Here is a 24,601-nt window from a genome sequence, read left to right as displayed (position 1 = left end):
TAAATGCATAATCTCTTTGAAAGTCTGTTTTTTTTTAAGTCTACAGATATTAATTTTGTAGGTGGATTAATGTCCTCAATAAAGAAAAAGACAATTAATATAGTTTTGAAAAAATTATACCAGTGGATCGTACAGAAGAGGATTAGGGCCAAGCAATAATAAAAAATTAAAACCATCTCGAGATTAAAGTTGTTAAATTTCGAGAAAAAAGTTGAGATAAAATGTTGAGAATAAACTCGTTAAATTACGAGAAAAAAACTAGTTAAATTTCGAGAAAAAAGTCATTAAATTACGAGAACAAATTCGTTAAATTATGAGAAAAAACTCGTTAAATTTCGAGAAAAAAGTCAAGATAAAATGTTGAGAATAAAGTCATAATTTGAGTTTATTCCCAACATTTCGACTTTTTCCTCAAAATTTAGTGAGTTTTTTTCTCGTAATTTAACGAGTTTATTCAACATTTTATCTCGACTTTTTTCTCAAAATTTAACGCCATTTTTCTCACAATTTAACGAATTTTTTCTCGAAATTTAATGAGTTTTTTTCTCGTAATTTAACAAGTTTATTCTCAACATTTTATCTCGACTTTTTTTCTCGAAATTTAACGAGTTTTTTTCTCGTAATTTAACGAGTTTATTCTCAACATTTTATTTCGACATTTTTCTCAAAATTTAACGAGTTTTTTCTCGAAATTTAACAACTTTAATCTTGAGATTGTTTTATTTTTTTATTATAGCTTGGCCCTAATCCTCTTCCGTAGGATCGTGTACACATCTCAATTACTATTTTTAAATTTTAAGGTAAAAGGGTAAAAAAAAAATAATTCATAAATATTAAGTTTTGGGGAGTCTCAAAGCATGACATTTTACAGCTAAAACTAACTAAACTTGCTTTGTCATAAAAATGATCTATTATTTTAATAGACTTATGAACACTGACAGTCATGAGGGACTGCTCTTCTCTATATGATATCCTTTTTTTCTCCTGCATATTTCTGCACCACATGACTTTAATTTGACAAAGTTTGAGATATTAAAAAGCATTGAAGCAGTTTGGGATTTTTTTTTTTAATGAATAACAAAAGATTATACCAAACTATCTATACCCATATCCATAAAAGGTTTTTTTCACAGCAATGCAATAAAAGAAACATTTTTGGTTCCCCAAAGAACCATATTTTTAGTATAGGACATTGATGGAACTATCAATGTCAGTTTATTTTAAGAGTGTACTAATTCTTTTCAAGAATTTCATTCTTTTTATGATGATTTTTGCACATTATGATATCAGGACAGTTGTATCACCCTGATTTTTTGGGGTTTATCCCCTCAGATAATATCAAAATTAATTTTAATTCAGAAATGAAAAACATACCCATTATAGAAGAGCTGTGTTAAAGCCATTGGATGCATGAATTGCATTTTTAAAATGTTTTTTTTAAATTAATTAATTAATAGATATAACAAATATATGAGCATCATGAATTTGAACCAGGTAATCCTAGGAAAAAAGAATATTACAAAGGGAAGACCACAAGTAACTTTAAATCAGTTTTTTGAGGGGGTAGTTCAGTAGGTAGCTCAGTAATGCTCATTTGTAATTCAAGTGGTTTTATTCCCATTAGCTACAAACCCTAGTAACTCAAGAGATTACTCCATTTAAGGTTCAGAACAGAAGGTCCATTCTAAAGAGATCCGCTGTGTGTGTGGAGAACGGCCAAGGGGATGGACCTTCAAAGTGGGCCGCATAACCCTCAATCCCCCTGCTCATTACAATTAGATGAGTTTCGATGTGCATGGTTGCAATTTTAATAATCTTATTTTACTTTGGGAAAATAAAACAGATAGACATCGGAAAGAAAAACAGCCCCATGTCAAAAATATTTCAGCTGCTTTGCTGCTCAGCAGATAATGGTTTCCAAATGTTTAATATTAGATGCAATCACACAGAAGAAAAGGTACCGATTTTCTTTTCTTTGAAAACTGAGCTCAGAGCTGAGCTGCTTGACTGTAGAGAAGAACAACAAAAAAAGCAAAATTTTTATGTTGCTTTATGAATCTTCACAGCTTATGCAATCACATGCTCATAGTAATGTGTTCAATTCTTAACATTAGTTTCCATTCCTTCATAATTCATTCCGCCAAAAACCTCTCATGAAAGCAGCAGGACACCCCTCCCTCCTCCATCCCCACCAATCAGGATCTCCTCCCAGCATGTGAGCTCATATTAGAGTCTGCAGGAGTGCAGTTTCTAACTGGGCTTTGATCGCAGCCTGCCGTTTGTGTGTGTCAGAGAGCTGACGTCACTGGAGGAAATGAGGGATGAACTCTGGGTCTGGAGAGTCAACCCAGCCCATCACTTCAAAAGGAGAAAGTCTTTCTCTTCTTGTCATCCACTGATATAACATAAATGAACAGAAACGGGTCAGGATGCAAGACCCTTGGCTTGTAAAATTGCTACCATTCGCTGTCTAGTCTCCACAGACCTGAAACAGCAGCACGTTGAGTCTGGATATTGGAGAGACAGGACTTTCAATCAAAGGTGATCAACTGACAGTTATGGACCTTAAAAAGTAAAAAGATAAGCCTACTGTAAACTGATATGAGCAATCATGTACCACAAAGCAAAATCCCCAGAGTTAAATCAACTTAGAGTACATATGGTTCCTCTCTAAATAGTGTTAGAGTAACACTGAAACAGAGTTAAATTCAGTTGTAGTTTTTGTGTTTCACTTTTCTTAAGTGATTCTGCTTGTTAACAGCAGGTGTTCATCACTAATGCTCAATCATCACTTAATTAATCGCTTAATTACCTCATTAACTTTAACTCTGCTTCAGTAGTGTTACTTTAACACTACATAGAGAGGGGCCATATATACTCTGCGCAGAGTTGATTTAACTCTGGGGATTTTGCTGTGCATACCTTATTTGACCGTTAAAAATTACCTTTGTTGAAAATGAAATTTGAGTCAGTCATATACTATGAATTCAACTTTTTATGATATGAACAACATGTTAAAAAGATATAATACCTTAGTTAATAATTTGATTTAAAACAGCCACTGCCAATGGAACAAATTATCTTTATTATAAGTTTTAGTTAAGTGTATACGCAGTCTGCGGCCCGAAGGGAGGGCATCAAAGCAGGAATGGAGGGGATGAGTCTGGTCTGAATATACTGCAGTTGCCCTTTTTTTCCATGAAATGTGAAAACAAATCCTGCAGTGTATTCTGTTTTTGGCCAGCTTCTTAATTACTTGTGTTAATTTATTTTTCTATTTCATTGTTAGTAATATTAGACCCAGATAATATTAATAAATTATTAAAATGTTATATTAAAAAGTATAAATATAAAATATGAATATGCTTAAATTTTATTTGTATTATTAGGAATTAATTTCATTACTAATTTATATATTTTTATTTATACAGCATTATAAAATATACTTCATTATAAGACCTGGAGTGCAGTTCCTTTGTTGGCCTTTGAATTGGTAAAGTATGTAGCTATCTTGTGGCTTTATTTATTTATTTTTATTAATTATTATAAGGGATTGTTGTCTGTTGCACACATGAGCAAATGCAACACAATTCTTAAACATTTTGCCACAACATGATTTAATTGTGCTCAAACCACTTAAAATTGTAAAATATAACTTAATTTGTTTATTTTGGACTGCAGAAATAAAACATCATGCTTTTCAAGGTACTAGAATGAGTAAATGCAGAAATTAAGTTATTTTATGTGCTTTCTGAAGATGAAAAGAGTAGTTGTTATTGTCCACTGTCATGAATGATTGCGAGTTTATTTTATACTTCAGTTTTGGGGGGGTTACTACAGAGACCAAGAATGAGACTAATGGTGTTTATGCTGAATATGCATTAAATTAGCTGCAAATATTGAAATAGTTTTCTTAAATAAGATTTTGTTGGCGCTGTTTTTCACAAATTAATTTTTAAAAAGTTACACCATGCTAACGTGCTGTTGCTAGCTGACTAGTTAGGCTAACTGAATGAGTTAATTCGGCACGGCAATTTTTTTAAATCAATTTTGTAAGCTTTCCACAGCAAAATAAAGGTCACTGTTAAATTTAATGTTAGGAAACTTAATTTCCAACAACAGTGTCCACGAAATGAGTTAAATTTATACCTAATGTTACTTTTTTTTTTAACAGTCCTACTTAAACAACAGGTGGCGCCAAACACACTGTTGTGTTGAGCAGCACATGTCCTCAGACTGACTGGAAAGTGGAAACTTCTTGAGAGGACTGAAGAAATTTCAAACTCCAAACAGGAGCGAGAGAAGGAGAGAGCAGAGCAGAGGACCATCCGCCTACAACATTACACCTCTGCGGACATCTGAGGCTCAGTAAAGTCCAGAAGAGCTCTGTCTTCTCCAGACACAACACTGACCTGTGAGAAGAACTTGCGGTGGATGTAAGAGCGCTCATAGGCAGAAGAAATGAGCAGAGGAACAGCGAAAGAGCCGCACGGATGCCAGCGCAACTTCACACTGATAATCGTGTTGCTCGTAGTCAACTGCGGTAGGCTATCAAACTCATACATTTAGCTACATTACTGTGTTCATAATCGACTTAAATAACATTTTAGTTAATTACATAGACACATCTGTAGAGTTTACAGTAAATAGCACTGAGCTGTCGAAAATATTTATGTTATTATTAGAAATCACTTCAGGAAACAGTGTCTCAAATTACAGTACGATGCCCATGTTAAAGTAAATTGTTTACAAGTAGGCCTACATGTTTATTTGTACTTGCATATGTACAGCAAATTGTGCTCTGTTATGTAAAATTACATTTTTATTGATATTTAAATGTTATTCATATGTCATTTTAGTCAAACTTCATGTAGGCCAACTAGTTAAGAGGTGTCATTTCATTCAGTAGTCTTCAGGGTGTTTTTGTTTACCTATTGACTTATGTTGCCAAAGGGCTATCTAAACAGTTTTTATGCCATTGGAATGACAACAGAGCTCTTCATGTGCACTGATTGAGAGAGTGACAAGTGTCTTAAGCTCTCAGCTGGAGTCTCTTTGTACAGCCTGAGCTGCTTCATTTGCCTTAGAATAGCACTTAGACATAAGATAGCATCCAATTATACTGAGCAAAGGACTTAAAAAAAGTTACATTAACTTCTATGAACTTTTCATTATTGTTGATACTTTTGAGTAATAATACCAAAGACTGTCTTGGATGTAGTTGTACATTTTTGCGTAACTCCTTATTTTTGAGTGTTTTGTGTCTGTGTTACATATATTGGATGCTTGACTGATTACTACAGTAGTCAAAACAATAACGGTATATAACAGCTACACAAAATGATATGTAGTTCATAAGCATACCCATAAATACGGCAACATGGATACTGTAAAATAAACTGACCTGATTTTGTTTAAGGTCATATTATAATAAAAACGACATTGTTGTTAATATTAATGAGTGTTAGATTTGCGAAAGCAGTATATTAAATAGTATTTTGAAGCTTAGTGATATGCATTAGTTTATCGGTACTATTTATTTACTATTATTACATAGATAATACAGTGACCATATTTTATAGATATACTGTTCAGGATTAATCCAAGGAAGGAAAAAAAAGAAAGAAAAAAATTAATTACAATGTGTCCACTATTTACGAACTGCTTCAAATTTACGTTAAATCTGTAGCTTATTCGAAGCACTAATCAGATGATGATGATTTAAAGCACGAATTACTGTACAACTAAGGTAATTTCAATTGAATTTATCAGCATGTATGACAAATTTTACTAACAAAACAACAACCTGCGAGTGAATCTAATAATATGTCTCGGTTACTTACCTTATTGTTATAGCGTGTCTTTAGTCGGTGACGTGCAAAGCTTTCTGTATTGAGTTGTCAGTAGGGAATCTTAACAGTTGCTCCTTATTTATAACTTAAAGCAGTGAGTGTTGTGGCTTGGACAGATTTTTTTTTTCTTCCAGATTCCTGCTTTGTTCGTTGTGTGCCATGATGTCTGTACTTTAGGATGGGTTCCATTTTATGTTTTGGCATACATTTAGTTTGACCTTTTAGCTGATGGATGAGATTTTTGTCAATATGTGGCTTACTTCACTTTGTCTATATAAATTCAGTAGTGTTTTCCCATCTGTTCTAGATAGTATCCATGAATATTTTGTCACAAAATGTAAACTTTTTCAGATGGAGTTTTATAGACACTATGCTACATATATCCAACTATGTCATATTTTTTTAGAGCGGTGGGCAAAATGGAAACAGACGGCTTCCGTGATCCAGTCTTTGGTTTTAATAATAGTTGGTCGATTATAAATCACTGGGGTGGAACAGACTGAATGTTGACACGAAAGCCATTTTACCTTCAAGAAAAGCCTACGAGGGAGGATTTGTGTTGTCGTAGTGAAACGCATTGGTTTAATCTGGTCTTCAAGTGTACAGTACAGTTACTCAAGCATCAAGGCTTCCGTCTTTAAAAAACCCTTCGTAGATGTTGAAGGAATGCCCGTCCGACCACATGTTCTAACTTTGTAAAACTGACGCAACCCTCGTGAACCATCCGTTTTTTGTTGGAAGGACTTTATAAATCTCTGTGTTGCTTGTGTATATTATATCACAGGTTGTAAACTTCTCTCTGCTCTTTCTGCAGAGTTATAAATCTTTATATCTGAGGTGTCAAACACAAGAAGTTACTGTGCATTTCATCTTTTATTACTAAATTCTGAATGTTGGCTGGATTAAAAAACTTGGCCTCTTGTATAATAAACAGAACGTGGGGAGAATTATATGGCCTACCAGCAGTTTTAACACTGATTAATTGCTCTCTGTTACCCTATGCTTTGTGCAAGTCTTCTGTCAGAGCTGGATGTTTAGGTTTTGGATGTGAGCTCGGACAAAGATCTGTGTATTTTCACTTGTCTTTTGTGATGGTGTGATACAAGCTCTTAGTCCGTGTCGCTCTGTTTGGGTTGTGGTAGAGCAGCTGGCAGAGTTTATAGCTGTTCAATTTCATTATTCAGCTTCACTGACATCAGAGTAATGTAGAACATCATTATAAACTGGCAATAGAAGTGTTTTTGCAGCCTGCTTTGTGAAACGTTGCATTGTTTTTTAACCTGTAATGTTGTAAAAATATCCTTCAAGCATGACCTGCTTTTAACTTCTAAAAATATTTTATTCATTTAAATTTCATTTTTTCAAATCTCGCTATCTTGATCAGAGTAATGTAGAATATCATTATAAACTAATTGGCAGGTTGCTATACTTCACTGTATGGTAATGGAAACATTTTCAACCTATTTTTTTTCAATTAAACATTTTCAATTATATTTATCTATAATGTTGGAAAAATAATGGCTTGTTCATTTATTTATAATTTTCATGGTGTTTACATGGCATGTTTTAAACATCTAAAAAATCTTATTTTATTATTTTTAATCATCTAAAATGGATGCCAACATCTGGCAACAATATCATATTTATTTTTGTCAGTATGTACATTGTAAAAAAGGTTTGTTGGTGTAATTATTAATTATCAATTAATTGTCATTTATCACTCACCCTCATGTCATTCTACACCAGTAAGACCTTTGTTCATCTTCGGAACACAAATTAAGATATTGTTGATGAAATCCGACGGCTCAGTGAGGCCTCTATAGCCAGATAATTAACACTTTCAGATGCCCAGAAAGCTACTAAAAACATATTTAAAACAGTTCATGTGAGTACAGTGGTTCAACCTTAATATTATAAAGTGACAAAAATACTTTTTGTGCACTAAAAAAACAACAAAATAACGACTTTTCAGCAATATCGATTTCAAAACACTGCTTCATGAAGCCTCGAAGCTTTACAAATCTTTTGTTTCGAATCAGTGGCTCGGATCACGTATCAAACTGCCAAAGTCACGTGAACTATTGAAATTTTGAAAACGCTTAATGTAACAAAGCCTTGTTTACTGAAATCACGTGACTTTGGCGCTCCAAACCACTGATTCGAAATAAAAGATTCGTAAAGCTTCGAAGCAGTGTTTGGAAATCGGCCATCAGGTATTGTTGAAAAGTCATTATTTTGTTTTGTTTTTGGCGCACAAAAAGTATTCTTTTCGCTTTATTATATTAAGGTTGAACCACTGTTGTCACACTGTTTTAAATATGTTTTTAGTACCTTTCTGGGCATCAATTATCTTGCTGGCAATAGAGTCCTCACTGAGCCATCGGGTTTCATCAAAAATATCTTAATTTGTGTTCCGAAGATGAACAAAGGTCTTACGAGTGTGGAACGACATGAGGGTGAGTAATAAATGACATAATTTTCATTTTTGGATGAACTAACCCTTTAAAAAATTAAGTTACCTGGTTGCCTTAATTTTGAGTTCATTGAAATTAAAAATTTGAGTTAATACTATTAAGGCGATTGGTTTAATCAACAAAAACTCAAAATATTATGTTATCTGAACCACATTAATTATCTAAGTTGATTTGACAAAAGAAAAAAAATGTGATAAATCATGAAAATAATTTTTTACAGTGTAGTAATATTTATCTTTATATAGACCTTATGTAGCCCCGCCCCTTTTCAGCGCTGTGCTCGTTGTCTTTTGACTTCCGGCTTGTATTTCCACAGCGATCTTATGTATTTATGAATGAACTGCTCATTTTAAAATCTTCCCGGTCTACTGACATTTGTTAAGACATCTGCTTTAAATATATCAATCCTCATGATAACTTTCATTAACTCTACAACACGTAAATCCACTTCACCAGCTAATTATTCTTCAACAGCGATGCCATAGAAATATACAGGGCTACCGCAAAAACGGAAGTTTAAAGACAATATTCTAAAGATGGCAGCGCACATGTTTCTCTGGAAAATAAGGTCTATAGCTTGTGGCAGCATATTGCATTTTGATAAGCCTTACCCTCCTTTCTCTTCATCTTTCTGGTCCATGGCCTGAAAAATGCTAATGGTAATATAAATCACAGGCCAAAAGGTCTGCAATGAATATAATAGGAAATGAGCTGCCACGATTATCTAAGAGATCAGACGTCTGCCAACACTTATCAAATAATTACTTTCCCTTGCCTGCCCAATGTAATGTGCCAGGATATGCTACATTTCACTTTTTAGAGGGCATGATGAAACATGGCTTTTTAATTTTAGCTGTAAATGTGTCGGAAAGTAAAGCTCTAAAGCCTGTTTACGTTGTATTAAGGACTCAACTAACCCTCAATGCATAAAGACTGGCAAATTTCTTGCCGCCCACAGTTGGGCCTTTGTACCTGCCATGCTCCCAGTGAGCTCATAAATACCTAACCTTTACTGCCTGTTCAGTCGAAGATTGATATTTGCTTTAAAAATGAAAATATATGTGCAAAGTATCAGTCATCTGGGAGATTTCTCTCTTTTCCTTCACACAGTGCTGGTCTTGACAGCGTCAGGTTTCTATCTCTGAGGAGAGCTTTGTACATTCATAATTCGGTCTTGCTGTCAGTCTTGGAACATTTTTTTTCACCTAAATAATGTGGCCTGGTAGTAAAAATCTGGCTCTGAAATTGCAGTAGTACACTGAGTGATGGAAGTGGGTGTTACTAAGCTTGGCTTGTTTTGAAAAGCATCTTTTAGGTGTTGAAAATGCTGCTATACTCATGTGCCCACATATTCAAGCCATTTGTAAAGGATTTTTTGGCATTGGCTTCACTATGGGGTTCCAGTCTAATCAAGCTTTTGTTGGATTTATTATTTATTTATTTATTTTTTGCTTGTCCCTAGCTGCACTGTACCTAGCACTGCTTTGACTTGAACGCTGAGATCCAAATGGCAGTTTTCACATAGCATGATAGACAGCTCAGACCTGGCAAGAGTTCTGATGTTCACCCATGCTGTTCTAAATGGAACGAGAAAGGCGTAATCAAATTAAAGTTTGACACTTTTTGGCATTCAAAATGTCCTACTTTTGCCTCACCCTCACATCACAGTATGAAATATTTCATTGCGGTTTTGTTCAGTTTTTTTTAATTTAATTTTATTTCAATTTTGATTAAACATTTCATTTTAAATCTGACTGGGTTCCTTTTTAAATCAATGATCTTTTCGAAGAGAACACCACCTGCATGGCCATCGGGTCTTCTTAGAGCAGAGGCGATCATTATGATCTGTAGAACCCGGAAATATTTAATCTGTATATGCAGAAATTATTTTACACAAGTGTTTTGTCCGACCTGAACAGACTGTGGTTTTTTGACTTTGCTGAAATGATTGAATGCTCCTTGCACTGTTTGTGGCCCAAGTGGGAGAAGAGTCAGGCTAACTACGTTTAAGTTCATGTGCAAATGCGAATGTCTGTGTTTATGTGTGTATGCACTCACTGGGAGTGTTAAAACTGTGCAATCCAGATATCAGGAAATTAAATTTTATGGGTTTTAGACACTGCACAATGTTAACATAACATTTCTCCATTGCTGCATTCAGTTCATAGGCCAAATGTTAATTTTGAATTTAATTAAATTATTCAAACATTCACCATCTATTTTTTTTTTTTTTTAATCCTGCTCTTTAGGAGATCAAATAAGCACTTTAAGTATGTTTTGATTCTTTGTTATTTAGTAATTATTGTAAGTAGCTAGAAAGGTAGATCCTGTAGGTAAGAAATGCTCAAGACTGTGATGATTAGCCCTGTTGAAGTGATTTAGGTTTTACAAGCAGACTTCAGCCGCAGTAATGCTCCACATGCTAAATAAAAAGAATTGGAAAGATCCTCATTCTCTTGTTTTGTAAGTCCCACTCTTTTCATAAACCTCCTATTTATTAAAAATTGTGTTAAAATAATATTATCTGCTGTCAGCAACTCTTGAGCATTTTAAATTGAGTCGTGTATGGATATACATAGTAAGGCCTCTCGCCTTTTACAGACCTTGCAGTCAAACAAAGAGATTTTAAACAACTGTTTGTTTGTTTAGGCTGTTTTTTGTATGCTTGTTGTCACTGCCAGTGGGTCAAAATTAAACACAAGTCACTGTTTGCTCTGTTGCTTCAGGACATAAGCCAAAAGACCATTAAATGTTGGTAGGCTTTGTTAGAGACCAGCAGAGAAAATCTGAGATGTTGAAATGAAGGATAGTTAACTCCATGATGTACACTGTATATTTACTAAAAGCAGATTAATATGGAAGAAAAGAAAAAAAAAAAAAAAACTACTTGAGAGGTTATGAAATGCATGATTTTTTAAATTACATTTTAATTATTATTATGTTTTTTAAAATAAATGGTGAATCATCTGTTGGTGAATCATGTAGTTATTTGGAGTAAGTATGTACTTCAATGTTATTTATTGCTATAACGTAATGTATTTGCATTATATACACAGACAGTGTTGAGGATATACACATTATTGCGTTAATACACAATACACAGTTTTGCATAATATATACAGTATTGCAAATAATAATAAAAAAGTTTTATTTTTGGCAGCATAGAAAAGTCTATTTTTTGCAGGAGAAGAAAGTTCAACACTAAAATAAAAAAGAAAGAAACACAAATGTGATGTTTAACTAAAGTAATTAAATACATAGGCCTAGATTTTGACCTAGATCAGGTTTGTGTAATATTCTAGGTTTGCTATTCACTGTTTCATTCATTCATTTTCATGAATACTGACTCTGTTTTTGTGCACTAAGATGAGTAAATGCATGCTCACATTTAGTCTAGAACAACAAAAATCATCATGTTGTTTACACACAACACCTTCGCACTTACTCCCGATTTCTCTCAACATGGGCAGAGGAGAGGTGTCAATCAATAAATGGGAAAACAAAGTAACTTGCGTTACTTATTTGAAAAACTGACTTGGATATTTTGTTGTAAATTTAAAAGTAATGTGTTAATTTACTAGATACTTAGTAATCTGATTATGTAATCTGCATTACTTGTAATGCATTACGCCAAAACTAGTTGCCTTCATGTTTACATAAATGCATACTATGTAGCACCAAAATATTCAATAAAAAGTCATATAAATCAATTGAAAACAGAAAAAAAAAATGCATTTTCTTTAAGGGAGACTGTTAGTCCTATGTTGGCTTTGTGAATTCGTTCATTCACTCCACATCTCTTTTTCCTTCGGTTCAGTTGTTGTCTCTTTCCTTCTTACTCATTTATGTAGGCAGCTAAGAGTCATTTAGCTCTCTTACTCTGTGGCAAAGCAGAAATGACTTACTCGACCACACCGACCATGGAATCCTGAAATAAAAAGCTTCATTTCCCTAATGCTTTGTGATTGGAAGCCAAACAGGCCACATAAGCCTATGAGACCTCTGCCCAGCTATGTGCACATAGAGGAAACACTACGGTATGTCTGCCTGTGCTGTCTTAACTGCTCTTAAAGATTGACCCCATAGATCTGTGTATCACCCTGAGCCAGTCTACTGGTACTGGTACTGGTACACACAAAAATCTTGATACTACACTAAAAAAGGCTGAAGAGATTATCCATCACCTCTGACTATTATTGTTTCCTATGTCATTTCCTCAACAATGACAAGCACTGACCAGTCTCCCACAAACTACAGGGCACTGTAGCTTACATATATTTTTCATGTTTATGAAATACAGCACCGCTCATGTGGCTCCACTGTTTGTTTGCCTGTGGCAGAGAGGAATCTCATCAAGGCTTACTTGGATGGAAATTTTATTCAGCAGGAATGTCTTCTCCGGTCCCAGTGGAATCGGCGGATCAAAATCTTAAATAGCATTGAGGGGAAAATTGAGTTTACCTGTTTGAACTAGCTCTTTCAGATTTCCAGGTTAACAGTTATTTCATTTCCTTTTGGATGTTATTCAACTACAGCACTACTTTAAAGCCTTTTTTCTATATTTAGGGGCAGAGCCCTGATGTCATGTTTCTCTGAGACATGCACATCATTCAGGCTAGGAGCTATATGCAACTTTATGCAAATGAAAATATATTATATTATATTATATTATATTATATTATATACAACAGTTCGTTCTGGTTCTCTAATCTGATCGGCTGAGAGGTCTTTCCAGCCATGCAGTATTTTACTAGTATCGCCACAGGAACCGTTTCACCGTTTGAATCACTCTGCTTTCAGCGTTCTCATAGCGAGTGTCATGGTGGACGAGCAAACCCACCATATTTTTATAGATACTACTGTTATTTTGTACCGGAATATAGTTTTAGGAGTTTTTACGTGAGAATGTAGTTTTTTAGACATCAGATATGTGATTTATATGTAAACATATAGCGCTTATTTGAAAATTTGTTTAGAGGCTTTCAGCCGTCACTGACCATTCAGCGCTCATGTACCCACAGAGAACAGCTTCATCTCAGCCAGGCCTTTTCATAGCTTTATTTACATTGAAGTTAAGTCCTGTACTTACTAGAGCGCTGCTTTTGATTGAACTGTTTGCTTGTGTTTATTTCCTATTTCCTATTTATTTACATGCATGCTGCTCTGTTGTGTAATTAAATGTGTAAAACGTCAGGAGGATCTGTGGCCTGGCATGAAATTTGGCTCCACTTTATGGGGTGAATGGGCCTATTACCAACATTTTGAGTTATTATTTCTGACATGCACCACTGGCCTGCCGATTTCAAATGAGAGGCACATTTATGTTTGACTGAACTGTTTGCTTGTGTTTTTCCTATTTTACTTCTAATGGCTGTTGTTGTTCCTTTAAATATTATTGTTCAATAAAAAATATTTTATATAAATAACATGCCATATTTTTTGGTATTGAGAAAGTCCGTTAGTGATTTCGACTTCATTTAAAGTTACATTAATACGCCATCAGATGGCGGCAAAAACTGTCTTTTATGAGTGAGTGAATCAGTCGCAAAGACTTTTATATTGAAATGGACAGAAACAAGGAAAAAAGGACGTTGTATTTACTTTAAACAACATCTTACCAGACACAACTGATAAAAGCATTGACTAGCGCTGTCATGGGAAATCCTCGTAAATGTTAAAAGGACAAGTACAAAGATTTCCTTAGTGGACATTCAAACTGATTTTGTGATTATGAATATAAGATTGACCTGATGAATATCAGCTAGATGGAGGTAATGTGCGCGCTTAGTCAATCTCTTTCTCATAATACTCTACATATTACAATGAGCTTCAATGAAGTGACTCAGCCTTCCTTCGTTGCAAGTTAGTGATGTTTTAGAATTAGTAATGAAGGCTTGGTCTCAACTGTTAAACTGTCAACGGATTTTAATCCGTTGCAGAAGGAAGTAGTTCCTCACAAAAGAGTTTTTTTTTATGTTTCTTCTAGTGGTGGGCCGTTAACGGCGTTAACGTGCTGCGTTAACGCGAGACTCTTATCGGGCGATAAAAAAAATATCGCCGTTAATCTCTTCTCAAAATTGGGTTGGGAGCTGGGTCTATTCTACGCAAGTTATGATGACTTTCACCTTGATATTTTAGCGCGGATGTATACCTAGCCGAACTGACCCTTCTCAAGACCCATCCGCCCCCCCTAGTTACTGTTGCTTTGGTCGACAAGCCGTGGTGCTGTCAGGCCCGTCACGTCACACAGTGATAAATGCATCACGGAGCAGAGGACACTGACAAGACAAAGCAGGTAACTTATGATATTTAACAAAGTCCCAGCTTTAAAACTGTGTAGTTTTTTTAAGAAATTCAAACAATAAAACCTGTTTTCTTTAATGTGTCGTGATCATGGTCGTGACAGATTGCTGTAGCGCCTCAGCTCAAGAGGCTCGTAAACTGATCATCTCTTACTACGAATCCATTTATAGCATCAAATAACCATGAATGAACCTGAGAATCAGTGTTGTTTCAAACGCGGAAAGATGTCAATATACAAAATATAATATACAAAAGTTTAACTCCACTGAGGTTAATCTTCTAACTCCTATCTGCTTTGTCGGACAAAATGGTGGATTACTTTTAGTCACTTGCTGTGTCCCAATTCGCCTACTTATAGTACGCCCTAAAATATGTACTCTTTCTGTGAACAAAAAGTACTTTTGAGTGTGTAGCAAGAGAGTAGACAAGCTTTGGGACATACTATCACGTCATACAATCGCGTCTTTGCTCTCTTTCGCATCCAGTCACCGTAAACTTCCCTGTCAATCATCTTACATCCTCCACATTTCATTTAGCTAATTTCCTACCGTATCGGAGAGAAATGCAGCACGTCGATCTGCAGTCGCGAGTCTTTCATGTGGAGAACTCTCCTCATATTAATGCATAAAGATGCATTTAAAACTTAATGGCCAATCAGATCTTTATAAAAGTCCACATTGGTATTTGATGATGAAAAATAACACGTATAACATTAAATAAATATTTTCTATCAGTTTGAACGGATTATTAGTCACTCAAACAACCTCTCAGCGTTGATCGTGCATATTCGTCATGTTTTGTAGTTTTTAACACGTTTTACTCGTGTTTGTAGTTCTGAACTGAATCCTCGTACAACGTGCAGTGGGTTGTGGGCAATATTAGCCTTTATAGTGTGCACGGATCCACACTTCGAAAATCTACCGGAAATAGTAGACCATCCGGGGACTTTTGGCATACTCTTTTCAACATACTATGCTTTGGCACACACTTATTTTAATCTCACATACTATTTAGGATGGATAGTATGGACATTGGGACGCAGGGACAATTTGGGTATCTCACATATTCTGAATGTCTTCGGCAGAATTCAAATGAGCCATTTTAATCTAGATTAATCTAGATTAATTTTGGAATTAATCTAGATTAATCTAGATTAAAAAAATTAATCTATGCCCACCTCTAGTTTCTTCTTTATTTACACACTTGTGCCATCAAACTGTTGTATAAACACAATATCACACTCATAGCCTTGCAATATGGTTGTATATCAGCACGATTACCTATGGCTGAATCGAAGCCGTGCTGATATAGAGCCATAACGCACAGCTACGAGTGTGATATTGCTTATATATTATATTATTCATAGTAATTTGTTAGTTATTAGTTTTATTGGGCTCCAACATCCCCACAACATTTAATCGGATAAGCAGTTTAGAGAACTGCTGGATTTTTTTTTTTTTTTTTTAATTATATGAATTCCTTTTATTTTATTTTATTTTATTTTTTTAATGGACGATGACAATATCTAGAGTGCAGAGTGGCTAATGACCATGTATAATAGTAAACCATGTATATTATTATATTACTGATAGTACCATGTATAATAATGTATAATAGAACTTGATAGCAAATTGGCAATCTAGCAAATATAGTAAAAACAAAATTAAAATAAAAATGTATTTTACATATTATATTTACATATTAAATTTACATATTATATTTATTATGTATTTACCCGTTAAATGTCGCTTATTAATGTTAGAAAAAAAAATTCATTATCCATTACTAAAATTACAAAAAATAATAATTCCACAGTGTTCGCTGTTTATCTCAAAATGGTCAAAATATGGTCTGATTAATTGGCCTGACTGACGTATCCGTGTCTAACTAATGCAGACTCTTACTTCAGCAAGTGAAGAAGGCAAAGTGGCAGGGTCAAAGACATGCAGAGAGAGGAAGCAGGAGTAAATGTGAGGACTTAATACCCTCATTGCTTTAGATATACAGCCCACTTGACTTCACAACAAAAGAGATTTACTGGACTAGGAAACTGGCAGATGAGTTATTCAACCAAACAGAGGAATGAGGTCAAGTAAAGGGGGCAGCGGTGTAAAGCAGAAGCTAGTAAAGAGTAGGCTTTCATTATTCCACTGATTTCACACCCGTACAAGTCAGTTCATGTTATTTGATTTAATCAAACATGTTTACTATTCTCAGTGCTTCTCCTTCCATATCCTTCCTACTTTTATTTTTATGGTACTGTATGAACACAAAATTAACTGTAATGAAAAGTTAGCACATAAAGTTCTACTGTAAGTATTTGTCAAAATCAACCTGTCTATGTGGAATATTGTGAGGTGTCGGATCATTCCACCAAGACTCAACACCCATGCAAACACTCCCGGGTATTTTGCACAAATATTCCATATTAAATGGACCTTAAGCTATTTATTGAAATTGCTGATAGCTATTAATTTACATGCATGCTGCTCTGTTGTGTAATTAAATGTGTAAAACTTCAGCAGGATCTGTGGCCTGGCATGAAATTTGGCTCCACTTTATGGGGTGAATGGGCCTATTACCGACATTTTGAGTTATTATTTCTGACATGCACCACTGGACTGCCGATTTCAAATGGGAGGCACATTTAGTTTGATTCATTACTGTTTTATAGCATGTCCAAACACTGAAGCTCGTAAGACAAGTCTATTGTTATTATTTGCCTTCAAAATGCCAGTCGGGAACATTTTTCCCCTGCTATTAATTGTATATCTTTTGATTTACAGTTTCTTCAACTGCAATTATGTATTGTATTGAAATAGGCTTCATTTGAGATTTTGTAGCTTTTTATGTATTTAAGAACACTTTGAATATAGCACACAAGTCATATAGACCACGTTTATGGGACTTTTTGTTTTGTCTGTAGTAGCGTGTGATGATACACTTAGCTCACAAGACGTGCTGATACACAATATTGGGTTCACGAGACAATATTTTAACACTATTTTTAAGAAGTCTTCAATGATGAAATATGTGAGTAAATGGACGATTATTTTGACTGTTAATCGAGTAATCAGATTTTTTTTTTGTGGTAATAAAAATAGACCCAACTGAACAGCCCTTAAAATTATTTTTTTATGTACTTATATAATAACAATGAGACAATAATAATTGGTTCAAATAAAGTATCAAAAGCAAGTAATCATGATTTTATTGAACAGCACTGTTAAAATATATAATGTAATATACATAATATAAACATAATCAACATATGTATGTTATGTATTATAACAAATGCCTGCAGAGGGTGATTGTTGTTGTTACACTTTACAGCATGATCAAATACTTGTTTAATTTTGACTAAACAACATTTAATACAAATGTCTACTTAAAGATTAAGATTTGGCCACTTCTTTACGATAGAAATGCCACAGCCACTGTAATGTTTTTGAACAAGAACATGTGGACATTAAAACATGCAAACTCAAAGCAAGGGTTTAAAATTTGATTTTGAAATCACGACAAACAACAATTTGTATATTTAGAAAAATATTGATGTATTCTCCTTTGTTAGCGTAGGTTTAAAAATGATTGTTACAAATCTTGTGAAATGGCGCATGTTGCGTTCCCGTTATAACAGTGCAACACTTCACTATGAAACACAAAGCACTTCACACTTTATATGCACATTATTGGAACAACAAACAAACAGCACTTTCAGAGACTGAGTTCCTGTGGAGCATTTGCTATGAACGGAGCTGCTGAATTATCATAGGCAGTAAAAGACAGAACAATGTAACGCAAGCACTGTAAGAGGTTTTGCTACTAACTCAACTGCAACATGCTGATATTGTAAGACATTTCACCTAAATGAGAAACATCGTCACGTTTAAATATTGTGACATATTGTGTCTTGTCATATTGTGTCTTGTCACTATGAACTGTCATTGTAAGGAAAAGATCAGCATGCCCACTTTTTAAGATTTCTTCTTTTGTTTTCCATAGAAATAGCTAAAATGTTCCTTTAATACCCTGGAACAATCATCATCTAATTTGTTATGGTAATGGATTATGAAGGTTTGCTGCCAACCTTATGTTCAGGTCACAGACTGAATTGAGTCATAGCACTTCAAGTGTTGCAATGAATCATTTTGCTGTAGAAGCTTTTGGATTGCTACTATTTTTGGGGCAAACATGTAAGAGTAAGAGCATATAAGAAGCAAGGAAGTTAGAAATCTTTTTTTCTCTTCCACCTATTGACTGAAAATATCTAGACAGAAGCTCCCTCAGGTTTGTGGAGAAATGAAAACACTATGCTCCAGTAGTGTATATTACACTTGAAGCAGGTCACTGAATCTTTCACCAAGATTATGACATTAATCCATCCTCAGAAGGCAATAAAATACCCTCTCAATTTTTACTGCTGTCAACACTTTGTGTCTGAGTCTATTATTTTATTTCCCTAAAAAAAAAAAAGCTCTAACCACGAATATGCTTGTAGTTTCTCTTTCTCTCCATTTTCTCTCCTCAAAGTGGAAGTTGCATGCACAACTCACACTGTTTCTCATCTTGAAGGTGGTCTTGGACGGACCCCAAGATCGCCTGGATGCTTAGTAATATGAAAGCAATTAGCAGCGGTTTCATGGTGTGCTGAGATGCGTGCAATAACAAAGTGACTATGAGTTGCTAGTGTCCAAGTTGGTGCGTGTAGTCAAGTTTTACCATCATTTAGGTGTGGGTAAACACCTTCGTCTACCACTAGGGATGAATTGCATATAATGTTTGGGGTCAGTAAGATTTTTTTAAAATACTTTTATTCAGCATAGATGCATTAAATTGATCAAAAGTGCCAGTAAAGAAATGTGTTATATAAAAGATTTTTATTTCAAATAAATGCTGTTCTTTTGAACATTCTATTCATCAAAGAATCTTGAAAATTGTATCACCGTTTCCATATAAAACTTTCATTTGAAAATTTTCAACTGAAGTCTAATCAGAAATGTTTCTTAAGCAGCAAATCAGCATATCAGAATGATTTCTGGAGGATCATGTGACACTGAAGACTGAAATAATGGTTGAAAAATATATTTACATGAAATATTTAAAGGCACAATATGTAAGATTTTTGGATTAAAATATCCAAAAACTGTTACAACAATGTTATATATTTTGTTGACTTGTGTACTTATATTATCCCAAATGTTTCTAAGAATGTTTAAATCCAGAGAAATAAGCTATTTTTAACCAGAACACGGATCGTGTCCGTGCGTCGCCTATCAATTAAATCATACCCACGTTACCCTCAGTTTCCAGTTTTATTTTGTAGAAACCATGGAAACACCAAAGACGCTTTAATGTATTATGTGTTTTATTAGACAGGTGAGCAACTGTTTGGATGGATACATTCATCAACAAAAAAATAATCATGTTATATAGCTCAACACAGCAAGTCTTATTGTTTAAATCTCGTTTTCTTGATTTACAGCAGTTACCATGTTTTACCATATCTAATATTGATCTAGCTTACTGCAGTGTGCAACAAGTGTCTCATAGTAGCCGCTGAGCGAACGTAGCACTATAACAACTTTCAACACACAAATGTATCTAATATGATAAAACAGTGCTGCTTTGCCCCAAATACGCTTGACCCAATAAAGCAGAATCAGCGACTGCAGCATAATAAAAGTTCCGCTGCTCTCGAGACGTGTCGTGCTCATCTCTCATTAGCAATCGCTCCTGCTCTACTTCATACTACATTAATGTTAATAATCTCATCCATGAACATGATTTCTGCCATCCTGATTCTTTTCCACTGGCTGTAGACATGAAGTCAACAACACATCCCATGATTCCACAAAATCAAGGCGTCATCAAGCCACGGCTTTGTTTTAAATAAGCGGCCTCTAGCTGCAAAAATTTACATATTGTGACTTTAAAGGTGTCATCGAATGAAAAATTGAATTTATCTTGGCATAGTCAAATAACAAGAGTTCAGTACATGGAAATGACATACAGTGAGTCTCAAACACCATTGTTTCCTCCTTATATAAATCTCATTTGTTTAAAAGACCTCTGGAAAACAGGCGAATCTCAACATAACACAAACTGTTACGCAACAGTCGGGATCATTAATATGTAAGCCCCCAATATTTGCATAAGCCAGCTCATGTTCAAGCCATTAGACAAGGGAAGGACGTCTGGATGTGCACAGCTGAATCATCAGACTAGGTAAGCAAGCAAGAACAATAGTGAAAAATGGCAGATGGAGCAATAATAACTGACATGATCCATGATAACATGATATTTTTAGTGATATTTGTAAATTGTCTTTCTAAATGTTTTGTTAGCATGTTGCTAATGTACTGTTAAATGTGGTTAAAGTTACCATCATTTATTACTGTATTCATGGAGACAAGAGCCGTCGCTATTTTCATTTTTAAACACTTGCAGTCTGTATAATTCATAAACACAACTTCATTCTTTATAAATCTCTCCAACAGTGTAGCATTAGCCCGTTAGCCACGGAGCACAGCCTTAAATTCATTCAGAATCAAATGAAAACATCCAAATAAATACTATACTGATAGGAATTGATGTATGCATGATGAACACTTTGTAAAGATCCATTTTGAGGGTTATATTAGCTGTGTGAACTTTGCATTTGCTGTTTAAGGCAGTTGAGAACTCGCGGGGGCGGGGGAGCGGGAGATTTAAAGGGGCCGCACTCTTAATCGATGCATACCGTATGTAATAATGGCTCAAAATAGGCAGTTAAAATAATTAATTTAAAAAAAAATCTATGGGGTATTTTGAGCGGAAACTTCACAGACACGTTCAGGGGACACCTTAGACTTATATTACATCTTTTGAAAAGGGGTTCTAGGGCACCTTTAATTATTATAACATTATTTTATTATGTAAGAAGAAAATACGAAAGACATGAAACCAGCACAGTGTAGAAGACAAATATACAGTAGAGTGCTCATTAAACACAAATATTTGACTACAGATTACTATGATTGACCAATTACAATAAAGCATTCTAGAAATGTACCTTCCTTTTCCACAAGAAAAAAATGTCAAAGCATTCTCTTCTGGTCTTTGAGTGCCTCAAACAGTCTGGAAAAAAATTAGGAAAATATTCCCAGATGTAATGTCACAAGGGCTTTACACCGGCCACTGCTGCCCCACAATTCCCTCCTAATTGATTGTCCATTTTCCTTTCCAGAGACCAGGCCAAAGGGGTTCTGTAAGCAAGTAAAAGTGTGTGGCACTCTGCCAGAGCTTGTCCACTCAGCTTTAACATCTGCATTTGGAAGTGTGGGTTTGAATACTGTTTTCCGCATCACTCAGCCCTCAGTCTCTGAGTGATACGAACATTAAGCATGATGCCGACAGTGCTTGGCATTTCTCAGCGTGTGTGATGTTGTTTTTCAGTTTAGATTTACACCTATATTGAAGCATTTTCCAAAACTAACAGGATGTAATAACACAGAAACAGAGACTAAGATAACAAGGCTGAAATTTCTGGCAAACGCAGCATGAGATGAGATATTTCTCAGAAGGTAAAGCCATTTTCACCTCTTCTTGAAGAAGCTAGGCCAAAAATAATCTATGTGAAGCATATATCACAGCTCTTTTGAGCCTTGAAGAAAGTATAAAAAAACTTGGAGAAAGCATAGAAAAAGTTTTGTTAGTTTTAAACTATCTGCTATCAGTTTGACTGAACTTGCTACACATGTCTGGAGAAGAAAAATGGAGTTGAAGGGGGAAATGTATCATCTGAAGGTCTTTTTAAAGCATTTGTTAAGCTTAAAGCTTTGATGTTATAAGCAAAGCATAACTAATAGAGCATGACAAATGTGTTCTTATCAGCATACTGATAACTTCATCTCTATCTTTTAATCTCGGTGCATATTTTTTAAAGAGAAGAAATATGATGAAATACAGATGTAGACATCAATTGCAAACTTGGAATGGAAACCAAAAGAACTGTTTTAGTGCTGTGGTCCTGTAATAGCAATAATCTTGATTAATTGGTGTTTGTTCCATAAGTGGTTGGAAATTAGTGACTACAGTGCAGTATTTTACAAAATGGTGCTCAAAAAATTCTGTAATCTTATTGGCTGATCGGAATGCTTCTGTTTCTTGGCTATGTTTCTTTTTTTACTTTTGGTGTGTTTGTCTCTCTCGGGCTCAGACAGCTTTTCACACATACACTTTTCCTTCTTTGTCTATTTCTGGACAGGAAATATGCACCTTATTTAATAAGTTTTGGAATATTCTTCTATCAAAGCAGAGATTACAGAGGAGATTTTAAAGGATTTAAAAATGGATTTAAATATCCATATTTAACAAGTTATAAAGTAAAATATCTAGCTTCCGCCAGACCGCCTTTCATATTCACTAGGGGTGTGACGAGATCTTGTCTCACGAGATCTCGCGAGACTAAAATGTGACGAGATTTCTCGTCAAGGCGAAAAGTAGTCTTGTGATATTGCCATGACAGAGTGGTTAGGATGATTGGGAAAGAATATGCCACCGCTACCTTTACATTATGCCTCTCCTGTCGTTTTTCTTTGTGCTTAAATAAAAAAACATTTAATTCAGTTGGATAACGGTCGCCAGCGCTCCATATTCACAGAGTATGCGCGATCGCTGAAAGTGAAAGTAAATAGGAGCGGGCTTTCAAACGCGATTTCAATACCCCACATTTTGAAAGCGGCTCCCTGATGAATGCAAATATCTCACAATATGTAAGCTATTTTAGGCTTGTTAGTGTAGTTGTAACCATCTCTTAGCTCTGTATCAAAGAAAAATTTTGGCTTATTTGCACTTTGAATATTGAGAGAAGTGCAACCATAATCACACTATTGTAAAGTGTTGCCATAAAAATGAATAACAGTTTTCTCTTAATCTTATTAAGCACAAACAGTAAGGTTTAATTTGTTAACATTAGTTAATGCACTTTGAACTATCATGAACTAACAATGGATGACTATTTTTATTAACTAACATAAACAAAGATTAATAAATACTGTAGCAAAGATATTGCTCATTGTTAGTTGATGTTGGTTAATACATTAATGTTAATAAATGAGACCTTATTGCAAAGTGCTAACATTTTTATTTATACTGTTTTTATTTCTATGATCAGTTTGTGGAAAGGAGTTCAGTTAGGAGGTCAAAAGTTGTAGAAGCTCATAAATCATGTACAGTAAGATCTGAAGAGACTGAAATCATACAGAAGAGAAGTCAGTCAGTTGAGTTTGTTGCAAAACCTTTTACAGTACTTGAGTATTGTTGTCTTTTACTGCATATGATAATTCATACTCAGAAAGTAGAACTGAAATTACATTTATTACAAGATGATTAGTTAAAACATTTCAAATACACCTGCAGAATATTTTTTCTAGTCATGTATTTCGCCATTGAGGATTTCTTAAAATAGTGTGTAAAAATCTTCTCGTCTCGTGAACTCAATCTCGAATCTCGCCCCTAGTCATCACACCCCTAGTATTCACCTTACGAAGGTGTAAAACGCCTTTCGCAGTTCAAAACGCTTACACTATATGTCTTCCGTATTTAAATTACAAAAAAAGCTTAATTGAAGTGATGTTAGTTATGTTTTTTTCATAAGTTGAATACGGCATAAGCGTTTCTGGATGCGTTAGGATATTTATTAATATAACTCCGATTGTGTTCATCAGAAAGAAGAAAGTCATATACATCTAGAACGGCTTTAGGGTGAGTAAAGCTTGGGGTAATTTTCATTTTAAGAACTTTTTGTTTTGCCCTCAGTCTGCAGTTGGCAGGATTGTACTTTTTCACACCAGCAGCACCATTTTACTCCAAATAATGAAATGGCCAGATGTTAGTACCACTCTTTTTGACTCCTGGTAGGTAGTTCAGTAGATTGAGAACTACCTACCTTTCACTGTTGTAAAAGAAATTTTCAATCACTTTGAGGCC

At 34.7% G+C, this 24,601-nt stretch overlaps 1 protein-coding gene across 1 annotated transcript in view; it reads left to right on the top strand.

Moving 5' to 3' along the window:
- Positions 1–4,320: 4,320 nt before the first annotated feature.
- The window catches only part of ror1 (receptor tyrosine kinase-like orphan receptor 1), a 134,569-nt gene continuing 114,288 nt past the window's right edge, over positions 4,321–24,601 (top strand). Inside the window, exon 1 of the mRNA XM_067374106.1 lies at positions 4,321–4,543. Coding sequence (XP_067230207.1) covers positions 4,462–4,543 — 82 coding nt within the window. The 5' untranslated portion in view covers positions 4,321–4,461. The remainder of the gene's footprint in view (positions 4,544–24,601) is intronic.

The sequence above is a fragment of the Chanodichthys erythropterus genome, chromosome 21, assembly GCF_024489055.1.
Source record: "Chanodichthys erythropterus isolate Z2021 chromosome 21, ASM2448905v1, whole genome shotgun sequence".
Classification (NCBI taxonomy): domain Eukaryota; kingdom Metazoa; phylum Chordata; class Actinopteri; order Cypriniformes; family Xenocyprididae; genus Chanodichthys; species Chanodichthys erythropterus.
This window is presented reverse-complemented; position numbering and strand designations above follow the sequence as displayed.